The 13394-nt window shown below is 29.4% G+C and overlaps 1 protein-coding gene across 6 annotated transcripts in view; it reads left to right on the top strand.

The window, feature by feature from the left end:
• LOC142319132 (uncharacterized) overlaps positions 1-13394 on the top strand; it is a 103521-nt gene that overhangs the window by 56737 nt on the left and 33390 nt on the right. For all 6 annotated transcript variants that reach the window (XM_075356075.1, XM_075356072.1, XM_075356078.1 and 3 more), the window contains 3 exons: positions 477-845; positions 7327-7839; positions 8160-8368. In XM_075356075.1, the coding sequence (XP_075212190.1) occupies positions 477-845; positions 7327-7839; positions 8160-8368 (1091 nt within the window). The remainder of the gene's footprint in view (positions 1-476; positions 846-7326; positions 7840-8159; positions 8369-13394) is intronic.

The raw sequence follows: 13394 nt of genomic DNA, 5'->3' as shown, positions 1-13394 counted from the left end.
GGGTTTTTATTACAAATGAGGAGCGAAGTATTGGTTTTATTATAAAAAAAACTTACCTGTTTTTAAAGCCAAACTTTGATCTAGTTTTTTCATTTCTATATGATAAAACCAATACAATAATTTTAACCAAACTCAAATGAAAAGGTTTTGTAGATACAGTATGTATGAAACGACATACATATAAACAAAACAGACATTTATGAAAGAGTTGATTAATGCCTATGAATGTAAACGCTTAGAACAATAAATCAAAAAATTATGAATGTAGGAAATGATGAACATTGTACAACATCATTTGGCTGGACATAGATAAAAAAAACTAAAATTATGAAATGCAGTAAACTGTATGTGTTTAATAATTGTAATAATCATTATTACAATTAATTATAATTATTTATTTTCATAATTTTTATGTAGTTAATTATTTGTTGTTATTATAATTATTATTATTATTAATGACATGTTATTTGTTGCAGTAATTTTATTTGGACATACATTGATGAAGAAAATTACAAAATTTATGAAAGAAAAGCATCTATATGACAATTGTGATACTAGTCACATCATTGAACAATTATTAAATCATGCATTGAATGTCAAACAATGGCGTGTATTTTTACGACACCTTAACCAGCGAATTCCCTCACTTCTTGGAAATTTCACTTTGCCTTCTCAAGCATCCAGTGAATGTCATCAGTCAGATCAAAATACGTTCCTTTCTATTAATCTGCTGGAGAAACATTTATTTTTGCCCTTGACAACCAATGCTGGTCTTATAATAGGACATCTGTATGTAACATTGGAACTTGGAAGAGATAAAAAGACATTTGGTTATTCTCTTTTGGGTCAGTAAATATAATTTAGAATTCTTTTGTTTTTAAAGTTTTCAGATATTTTACAGACATCTAGTTTAGTTTCTTATTTTTCTACTGTTTTTTTCTTTTGGTGGACAAATATTACTCTTTGCTTTTTATTATATCACCTCTACTATTTTCTCTTTAGGTAATAGTAGAAATATACAGAGTTTGTTTGTCTAGGGCAATCTCAAGAACTACTCAACTGATCAAAAAATCAATTCCTCAGTTCTGTACTGTTATTCCTTCTGAATGACATAGGTTATTGCAGCTAATTATGTGACCTGAATATTTTCCTCTACCACTTCACTTAATAAAATTAGTAATATACTTTTTAAAGTAATTGAGTCTGATTATGAGTTAACCGTTAATCATTCATCTACCAAAGTTTGGAATCCAGTTCTGTGACAGCAACCACCATTTCCACCTCAATTTCCTCATAAAAGTTAAAATACTTATATTTTTATTTTTCAAACAGTGTTTGAACTTTAGCAGATTAACAAAAACTGTCAATACCAAGAACAAGAGATTCAACTCCCCCCTTCTTCCTGTGAGCCTCTATCCCTCCTAGCTTCTAAATTAATAAAAATCTGATGTGGACACCACATGACTTTCTTGTATGCCTGCGTATTAAATTACATATATATATATTTTTACTGCACTTCATTTAAACTTACCGTAATTATTTGAGTACCTCCCGCACTTTTTTTCTTGGAATTGGAGAGAAAAAATAACGGTGCAGGGCTTATTTGAAACATAGCCTTTAGCCAGGATAATTTATGTATACATTTTCTTAGAAGTACCTAAATTCAGTCACATAAATATAGTTATTAGGTTTTCATTTATGAATACCGGATGTCGCTACAGAATACATCCTTAATTATTAATATTAACATCCTGTTCATATTATCGATAGGAACGAAGTTACGGTGTTTTTATGAAACTAATTCAATCTGTATAGGCTGCATCCAGTTCTAATGATACTACAGTTACCAATCGTCGTCTTGTCTATTCGCCATAGTCATTGTACTGTATGTATATGTGGACAGTTATGTGCATTTTATCTGTTTAGTTTATCTTGTAAAGTTTAATATGGTGATTTATTTTAATTACGACATTAAAATGAGTACAAAAGGACAGTGTCTACGATCTTTTACAGTAAATGAAAAACTGCGCGTTATAGAAGAGGCTGAAAAAATTGGAAATCAGGCGGCAGGAAGAAAATTTGACAAAAAGATGAAAGCTGCATTCGAGACTGGCGTAAGAAGAAACAACTGCTGGTGAAAGGCACTGATAATAAAAGGGCTTTTCGTGGCTTAAAACCAAAATACACAGACATAGAAAATAATTGTATGACTTATGGAAAAAAGGTAATGCGGTTATGCTGTCACGACAGAAATGTGTCAATCTTATGCTCGTGAAATCGCTAAATCATTGAATAAAGTTGATTTTAAAGTAAGCCATGGATGGATAACATGATTTTTTTGCACGAAATGATTTGTCAATAAGACGTAAGACGACCATTTCTCAACAACTTCCAGACACTTATGAACAAAAGATATTACATTTTCACAAATACATAATAAATCTTAGAAAAGATAAAGGCTTATTTGCCTTCTCAAATAGGAAACGCTGATCAAAGCCCCCGTTTTGCCATTTGACAAAACTGTAAACAAAAAAGGTGAAAAATGTGTTACAATTCGCACTGGTGGTAGTGAAAAACAAAGGTGTAGTGTTATGCTTTGCATTACTTCTGTTGGATCAAAATTACCTCTGTACATTATTTTTAAAAGAAAAAATCTTCCTACCGTACAGCTAAATGGAGTTATTATCAGAGCACAGGAATCAGGTTGGATGGATTTTTTTTTAATCCAATCTAAAACTTTAATTTTAGATTGGATTAGGTGTGTATGGTAAAAGTGATCATTACATTTACTTAATAAAACAAATACCGGTATGCTAGTAATGGATAGTTATCGGGGGCATACGACTGATAAAGTGAAAGACATTTTAAAAAAGGGTATGACAGACCAAGTAATAATTTCAAGCAGATTGACATCTCTATTGCAACTACTAGATGTCTGTATTAATAAACTGTTCAAATCTGCATTAAAACAATTGTACAGTAAATTAATGGCTGATGAAAATTTCTTTCTCACGCCTACAGGAAGAATGTAACGCCCAGATTTTAACCAGATTTGTGTTTGGATAAAAGATGCTTGGGAAGGTATTTCCACGGAATTAGTAAGGAAAAGTTTTAAAAATTGCGAAATATCTAATGAACTTGATGGTAGTGAAGACAATCACCTTTGACAGAGCGACGTGGAGACTACCGGTAACTCTTCTATAGACATTGACAGTGACAGTGATTAATTAAAAATAAAATCCCATATTAAAAAGTATATTGAAATGATCCTTTTCAACATTATACTTTCTTTTCGTTTTACTGGCCTACTGATTCTGAACTAAACTAGTACTTACAGTAATTAATTATTAATGTAATATTGTAATTTAAATGAACAAATTAAATGCTTTACTTTCTGAATATTTTCATATTTACGTATTTTTTTATTATATTTGTTGCACTTTAAAATACTGGTATATACTCAATTTTTTTTTTAGATTTTTGGTCCAGAAAATCAAGGTGCGGGGCTTATTCGTGGGTGGGGAGTACTCGAATAAATACTGTATTTCATTTGAACTTGAGTTACAGTCCTCCAATTCTTTAATAAAGTGGACTGTTACACAATTGCATTGTAGTGAACACCACATTGCATCACATTTTTGTTTGGTGTCCGTATCAGCATTGTATATATATATTTTTTTTTTTTTTTTTTTTTATTAATAATATTAACTTCTGTAAAGATTTTTGAATTAAAATGAAAAATACATAAAATGTTTTTCACTAATAACATCTGATTTTCTCAATTATTTTTTTTATTATTTACTGTAAAATTCTTTTTACAATCAGAGGTTAATAATTGTTAATAAATCAATATATTTAAATTAAAAAAAATATATGAATATAAAATCTGATTCAAACCGATGTGCCTTCCCCTTGTAAAATCCAAATGTTTTTTTAATTAAAATTTCACTTGGCTGTAACTCTGGAACCGATTAAAATAAGTACCAATTATTTATTATATATCATTTAAAAGCTTTCAATTAGAGCTTATTACTGCAGTTAAGAAAAAGTAAAAAATCCAAATGTTTTGGATTTTGGGCTTTTTTGGACACTTTTGGTCCAGTCGATTACACTCAAAAGGGGAGGTCCACAACTAGATGTTACAGCAGTCCTAAATTCAAAATTTAAACATTCTATGGCTAATTGTTTTTGAGTTATGCAAAATATATTCACACGTGCAGACATCACACCAAAATTAGTCAAAATGGATATTTCTGTTGAAATCTGAAAACTGAAATTTTTCATAATCACAATTCTTCCTATACTTCATACTAGGAAGTAAAAATGGAAGTATTTAATCATTAAAACATTTCTTTTCTACCTTAAAAAAAAAAAACAAATTTTAAATCATATAGGTGCCTGTTTGCCCCCTCAAATTACACATTTTCAATGAGTACCCCCTCCATATTGACAATAATTTTAATACTACAATATTTGAACTGTTCTGTTCTTTTTAAAAGTGTTTTCTGAAAAATTGACACTGTTATCCAAGATTTTCAGCAGTTCTTCTAAAATCTCTAGCACTTCTTAATTCAAAATTGAAAGCTTGGGATCGTAAAAAGAAAAGTTTTCTGTTATATGTAACTGTTTCACAGAAAAATATCAGAGCTATAAAGAGATGTAGTTAAGTCTCTTGACATTTGCATTGATTGCATGAATACAATTGGTCTATTTGTACATTTGTTTTTGTATCGTGGTTTAACCAGTTCAATTTTTTTGTTTTATTTTTTCACCTCCTTTTTCTTTTTCTGTTTAGTCTCTGGAACCACCATAATAAGGTATTACTTCAGAGAATGATATGTATGATTGTAGATGTTATAAGTGCTCATTCTACGAAGATGTTAAAACATGTTTTATTTATAATTTTACAACAACAAAATATAGTTGATGTAAAGCAATTGCAAATCAGCAACACAAAAAAATTGTGTTGTCAATCACATATATGGAAACTTACTGATAAAAGATCATTTGATTCTGCTAAATATTAAATGATTATACTTGTTATTTTTTTATTACTTTTCCTCTTTCTTTTTTATATTTAATTGGCTTCTACTGCTATTGTCATTAACCCGTATTTTGCCGCACTAGTCGTAAATTGATTTCTTAGGTTTATAGATGCTTCTGAATCATACATATGATTTTTAACCCTCAGGTATGTGTATTTATCGATTTATGAAATGTTACAAAAACGCAACTTTTAGAAAGGGAAATGGTGTCTTAATTAACACACTGATTTAGCTTACTATTTTTTATACATTTGTACAAATCTAAATAAAAACTAAACACAGTTGAAATTAGGATTAAATATAAATGAAATGTTACAAAAACGCAACTTTTAGAAAGGGAAATGGTGTCTTAATTAACACACTGATTTAGCTTACTATTTTTTATATATTTGTACAAATCTAAATAAAAACTAAACACAGTTGAAATTAGGATTCAATATAAATGAAATGTTTTATTTCAGTATACAGTGAAAATATTAAGTTAATTATTTATGGTAATCAGTAAAATATTTTTGGTGAAGTCCATCTTTATACTTTTTATACAAAAACACATACTGTTTTACGTTTACATTGTCGGCAGCGAATTCATCTATTATATGCATTTTATTCAGGAAGTTGCTTTCAACTTTGTTACTGTTTTTGCATTTGAAAACATTGTTGGTCATCCAAGGTTTTGCATTTGTAGAATAGCAATTTTTTTCCATTTTATTTGCCTTTGATGATAATAATGCAATAACTACAAATTGTCAGAATTTGAGCTTCCATGAATTTACTAAGGCTTCATCAAGAAATTTTGAAAACAAGACCTCCATTATTTATTTCCTTTCATTTTTATTCAATATTTGATGTCACCATTGTCCAGTGAATCAAACCCACCCATATAGCGATTTTATTGCTTGACAAGATCAGGCTGTTGGATTGAAATTTTCATTTTTTTACATTAGAATACCTTTTGCAATAATTCATAGCTTCATTGGACTGAAAATTTGTTATTAAAGTAAAAGGAGAGTTGTCATTCCATTTTGTAATTAAAATTGAATTGATGGTTTCAAATTGATAATCATATGCCTCACAAGATTCCTCGCGCAAAGAACGAGTATCTTCCAAAGGACAGTTTTGAATTCTATTTTCAATAACTGTAACAGTTATGAAAAAACCTTCCTTCTTCAGTAAACTTAACAATTTATACATACTAAAAAATTTCTCAAAATAAACTCTGTGCTTTCCGGGATTGTTTCAATGCACAATAAATTTTGAACAACTGAAGCACCTATTCCAAGATTAGAATCTACTTCTGCTTCTTTCCTTGATAAAGAGAAAATTTGAAAAGGTATCATTGGAAAGATCATATACACCACACCTTGAAGTCAAAGCACACAGGTTTTCCTTTCATAAACATTTTACAAGAATGGAAACCAAAGTATGGTATCATTTGTTCATCTATAGAAAATTAGTGAATAAAAACACTATATTTGCCAAAGTGTTTATTCAGAAGATTAATGTAAGGCTGCACTTTAGAGAACTTGTTCGTAGTATTTAATGTATAATTGTCAGCCGTGTAAATTTCTTTTTATATTATCACGGTACTGCTGGTGGCTCATGGCTTTCCTTATGAATATTCATTGCTGCTGAAGTTGTGAAAACACGACATTAATTTTTCTCTTTCTAGATTTAGACATAATAAATAATTGACAATAAGATAAAATTACACAGAAAAACTATCACTATTTTTGAGTATGTAATGAATTAAAATAATATTGTACATCAGAGTTTATTATTATATAAATTATTTATAGGTCATCTCAGAAGAAGCAAAAAATGATTAAATTTTGTGAACAATAACAAAAAATATTTATTACCAACAAAAAGGTTTTTACTATTATTTAATAATATGCAAGATTTTTATTAAAACAGGCAACTTAAAACATTAAATAAATATTATTTCATGTAATAATAATGCAAAAAGAAATTACGTTGCTTTATCACAATTTCAGCTGTATTAGGGTTAATCACTAACAGCAGCATGCAATGAAACTCATTTGATTGTTACAAGAACAGGTTAATTAAATACTCCTTCAGCCAATGGCAATTTCCTTAGTTCTCATACCCTTCAATTTATAACCAGATCTCATACTATGTTCTGGCTATTACAAAACCATCATTTTGTAATGGATGCAGTTTATTGGCTTACCAGAACTTACTATTTTATTATTAATTTGTGTTAGTTTTTATTTATTGTAAAAAAAACTTGCATATTAATTTGCATAATTTTTTATTGTAGGAGACAATTTGTTAACAAATTTAAAAAACCGCAATTTGACTGAAGCTGAAGTTCAGACCGATGTATATGATACAAGTAAAATACAACCCCTAATGAATGCCTGTGAAAATGAAAATAATTTTCTTCTCGAGAAAAAAGAAAATTATGAAGAAGAAGAAAAAGCTAAAGAAATTGAATATAGTAAAACTGACAACTTTAGTGCAGTTTGTCAGTGCTGTCATAACAATAAATGCACAGATTTCAATGAACAAAAGAAAAATGAGGTGCCAGGTACTAATTGTCAGTCAAATAGAAAACCTGCTGATATGATGACCACAAAAACACTACCTTCTTTTTCTGATCTTAAAGCATTCAATGGCAGTGATTATAATGTTGAAGAGATTTGTCATATTATTATTTTTAATATAAACAGTATTTCAGAATGTTCTTTGTTTAATGATATGCATGAAGATATTTCGTGTTATGTGGAGTACAGCTTTCCTGTCAGTGATCAAAATACTTCATCTAATAACGGTAAAAATAACTTGACTAATAATTATTTTTTAAATTTATTTATCTTATATTCTTAGTCAAAATTAAAGCATAAAGATAAGTGTTTTATTTTGTATATCGTTTCTTTTACTTCTTAAATATTTTATAATGGTGTTTCTTAAATAGCCAGACCAGAAGCTGAAGTTATCTTCAGATAAAGCTGGGTCCCTAGTCTTCCTGAATTCTAGAATCTTGCTAGGACTGTTTAAAACAATAGTTATTTAAGTTTTACCAAGTTATATGTTATCAGTTATATAATTACTGAGGAAAATTAATGAAAATATAAAATAATTATCTTACAGGTGTTCGTGATCACATTCAAATGTATAGTACAGGAGTAGTTAGTAGTAAGATTAGGCCGACATTTGATTATAAACATCGTCATGAATTAAAATTTGCAAGTAAACCATTGTGTGATGCTCTGAAAATGTATACAAATGTTTCTAGTGTCAGTTTCTCTGTATGGGTACGATTCTATCATCCTCGTCCTCGTGATCATATGATAGCCACGGTAAACATTTTTTAATTTTATCTTATGAATATTTTTTTATGTTACATATATTATTATCTCATGCTTTGAGTTTGAATTATTATCTCATGAATTATTATCTATTATTATTATCTCATGCTTTGAGTTTATTATCTCATAGCTTGAATCAAAGTTTGATTTTAAATAAAATTATTGTAATATGACAGAAAGGAGGATTAGAAATTACTTATTTAATCACCTCCTATTCTACCTGATTGTGTCAAGGTTATAAGAGATTTCCATTGGTTTTTATCTCATGCGATTTCTTTCACTTTATTCCAGATCGCCTCTTCCCCTCAATCATCTAACAGATTTGCAGACATAGCCATTATCAGTAAAGGTCATTTCAACTGCAAATCTGTGTGTAACAATGAACTTATTAAGTAATTAATAACTGCCAATTCAACGGTTAATGTTTTATATTTTATAAAGTACACATTGTTAGTAATTACTGGTAATTATTATTAAAAACTTACCTTTTCATGTTAAAATTTTATTGTCAGTGTGAGCTTTGGTTTTAGTAAATGATTCTATTCATCATTAATCAGTTGTTTTGATTATATCTTGAAATACTTGTATAAACATTACTCCAAAAATGTTATGTTTGCATAAACGTGATTCTAATACACTCTTTTTCAGCCTTAAGGAATATTTTTTTTATCCTATAATTGATATTTGCTTGTCAGTGGTAATATATAAAAATGTATTACTGTTTTCACAAAGTAAGATGATAATAATTCTACCTGCAATACTGGTTTGTATATCAAAGAATCCTTCACTGTGCTGCAGGTTTTCATAAACATTTTGATTAATTTAAATAAGTGAGTTATAATTTTATCTCCAGGATTTTTTATCCAAAACAAAATCTTATAAATTTTAGTTCTTTTGTTATAGCAAGTGCAAAAATTTGTTATGAATGGTTGACTTTTTCAGCTATAATTTTTAATACAATTATAAGGTCATCTTAATTAAGATGAATTCTTATTAAGATGAATTTTACCATCATTATTATATTCTGCTGTAATTATAAATTAGACTGTTCATATATGACATATGGTTATATAATATAAACATTGCATTATGATTTATTTTTTAAGTTTCAAATTTGCGTATTAAGAGAGCATTTCAGTAAATAAGTTGATACATCTGGAAAAAAAATTTTATCAACTGACTTATAAGATATTGAATTCGATAACAAGTACATATAAGCCAGCGCACGAAATGATCCAATATTTTTTTGGCAATAATTGTTTAGGTTCATAATTATTAATTTTTTATGTTGCCAGAAGTGACAGCAGTTGCTGAATATTAGTTTTTTCTCTTTCCAAGTGTGCTGTTTATATATTGCCCCTAGATGGCTGACAAAGGAAGACTGTGTTGTTTTTTAATGAAACAAAATGTGTGGTGCTTACACAAAGACTGTTTCATGCACATTTCCAAACTTGGTGCTCATTGCCCTCATTTTAAACAATACGTAGACGTTATGAAAAATTTAATAGTGATGGTTCAGTATTTGACAGTAAGCATGAACGAGCTGCCAATGTTCATTTTCCACAGTATGTCAAACCTGTCAGAGCAGAGTTTCTGAGGAGCCTGGGCAAATCAAAAAGAAAAGCAGCAGCACAACTTGGGATTTCTAAGCGATCTGTACAGCAAATTTAAAAAACTGATTTCCATCTGAATCCATACAAAATAACAGTGTTGCCTAAATTAATGGTTGACAACAAATATCAAAGAATGGCATTCGCTGAATGGACTGTGAACCAAGAAGTATTGTTGAACAATGTTTGGTTTTCAGATGAGGCCATTTTCACCTAGAGGGTTGTTGATAAACAAAATGTGTATTTTTGGACTTCTGAAAATCTATACATGCTTCATGAAAAGGTGCATCACGCTCCAAGAATTACGGTATTAATCACTATCTCAAGTCATGGGGTAATAGGAACATTCTTTTTTGAACAGACAGTGAATAGTGAACGTTACCTAACATGCTGTGAAATAATTTTGTTCCTCAGCTTCTAGCAAAAGGATTTCAAGTGGTTCATGCAGGATGGAGACAGACCACACACAACTAATGTTGTTTTAGACTTTCTGCATTAAACTTTTAATGCAAATGCCATTTCAAATCGATTTTCTGATCGTTTTGTATGTGAACAGAACTTCCCCCTGAACAGTTCTGATTTGAATCCGTGTGATTATTTTCTTTGGCGATATCTAAAGGAAAAGATGATCCCTAAACGCCTCATACAGTAATGGAACTGCTAGTGCTGATCATTAAGGCATGCAACAAGTTAACCGAGGATGTGTTATCAAGTTATTAACAACTTAGGATTCGTGTTGAAAAAGTTGCTAGATGTGATGGTGGACATATTGAACATGTGTTATGCAAAACATTATCTCCAGGTATATAGTAAACACGTTGTATTTTACTTTTCTATACTGCGATTCAAATAAATATTTTTTAACAAAACCAAATGTTGGATCATTTCGTGTGTAGTTGAATTTTTGCTTCAGCAGCATGTTTATTTTGAGTTTTTCTAAAGAAATTAAATTAAATAAATTTAAATTAAACTTAATTAATTATAATTAAGTTTATTTAACTTTATTTTGACAAATTTTATTTTACAAACTTTGTTTTAACAAAGTTAAATTAAACTTAATTAATTATAATTTAGTTTATTTTGAATTATTTTATTTAATTTCTTTCGAAACAACCGGCGCCCAATTATCATATCATAATGATAGATATATTTTGTAACATTAAAAATGCCAAGCCTGCCATAATTTGAACCCAGAACCTTCTGAAGGCAGAATTGTCTACTCTTATCACAGAGGTCAAAGGAGTGGTAAATTATATTAGTAGTATCATTAATTTTATAAAAGTGATTACTGAATTGTTTTCAATATAAGCATATAAAAAAGAAGTTATTTTATTTTTATCTATTTTTGTTTTGGGTTATAAATCATATAAAAAAAGATTATTTGAAACAGTAGATAATTCACATTGACACATAAATCTTTTTTTTTCTTGAAAAGAAATTCATGGTAAACTATTTTATTCTCAATATATTTGATACTAAAATTATACATTTATCTACATTCACTGGAAAAATCCAATTGTTTAACTTTAGTAATAAATAATCAAACCTATCGCACTGGAAAATGAAATAAATATGTTTAGGAAAAAATATATGTTTAAGTACTGTAAAATATGTTAAAAGACAGCACTTTAAAAAAGTACAGTAACCTTTATAAAATAGAAATCACTGAGTTATCAAAAACAATGCAAGAATCTTTGGCAGGTTTCTACTTTTAAAACAGGCTGTTTTTTTTTTTTAGATGGAATTATTAAAAAAACATTAAACATCTTTATAGTTAATCAGCCTGACATAAGTTAAGAGAAAAAATAATTTTTTAACTTTCTGCCGTTTTTCAATTTAGTAAAATCTCTGTTACATGACAAGAATGAGAATCCACTTTTTGCAAACTTTTGTATGACTTATTTAAAGTTTGAAGTATGGAAAAGATTCATTTTTTGATAAAATTCACCACTTAATTTCTTTTTTCAAATTTCTTTTGCTCCCTTCCACTGTATTCCATACTTAGTTTCACCTTTCATTATATGAAATATCAATCTAATATTTCACATTATTAAACAGAACACTACCATAAATAGAAAAACAACATTATGCACGAAACAATGGTACATGATGTAGCTGCAGGCAAAAACAGTGGTACATAAAGTCAGTGCAGTTTGTTTTATCTGAATTATATCTTCAATCTTATTATCAATGAGAACTTATGTAAACTGTGGCTTATTGTCTTAAAATAAATTTGACAAAAAATGGCACTTAGAACATTTGAATTACATCCTTTATGTATACAGAGTTCACATTTTTGAACTGCTAAAAACTCCTGCTACCTCATGAATCATGAGCAAATAAAATATTTAAATAAGTTATTAAAATAAAATACAGAACAATATGTTATATGCAGAATTCATTCAACAACAGTATAAAATACTGAAGCTAAAGTGTGGAGTACTATTTGTTGAAGCAAGATTAACATTAACCATTAGACATAATAGGTTCCTATCTGTTTAATATAAATGATAATTTATTTTTATAAATTTATATAATAATATACACAATTCATACCTTCATCGTTTCTCTATATAGTCTCCTGCACGATCTACACATTTTACAAACTATGTGGAAGCTTGAATATTCCTTGATCATAAAACATTTGAGGATGAGTTGTCAACCAAATGCACACATGCTCCTCAACATCTGCATCATTTTTGAATCGTTCGCCTTCAAGCTATTTTTTCAAGGGCACAAACAAAAAATAGTCACAGTGACAAATCTGGACTGTATGAAGATTGGTCGAGGGTTTCCCAGTACATTTTATCCAATTTATCCCATGTCAAAATCATGGTGTGCAGCCTGGTGATGTCATGAAGGATGACATCTCTGATGGACATACCCTGTCTTTTGTTTTGGTAGGCAGCTTTTTTTTTACTGTAGCAGCTGCATTCACCATTTGTTGATTGTGGAGAAGACCAATGAGTAAAGCCCTTAAGTCAAAAAAAATCATTGCAAGTACTTTTCTGGCTGACAGACGGGTTTTAGCCTTCACTGGGTAGCCCTCATCCTTTCTTCACCACTACTTACTTACCATTTTTGACTCCAGAGTGTAATGATGGACCCATGCCTCATCACATATGACGATGCGCCTCAAAAAATCATTCCCTTTTTGCGGAAGTCGATTCAGAAATCTCTCACAGACCTCCAACCTGGCTTGTTTTTGATTTTTGGTTAACAACCCCCCCCCCCATCAAGTACTAATTTTTTGAAAGCCAAGATGATCAGTGATAATGGCTTGAGAACTCTCATAGCTGATACCCATTTCTAATGCGATTTCTTCAATAGTGAACTGGCGATCACCTTCGATAAGCTCTCGAATGACACAGATGTTGTCAACTGGTGAGACATGACCTTAATCATGA

Source organism: Lycorma delicatula, chromosome 2 (genome assembly GCF_047948215.1).
Source record: "Lycorma delicatula isolate Av1 chromosome 2, ASM4794821v1, whole genome shotgun sequence".
Lineage (NCBI taxonomy): Eukaryota > Metazoa > Arthropoda > Insecta > Hemiptera > Fulgoridae > Lycorma > Lycorma delicatula.
This window is presented reverse-complemented; position numbering and strand designations above follow the sequence as displayed.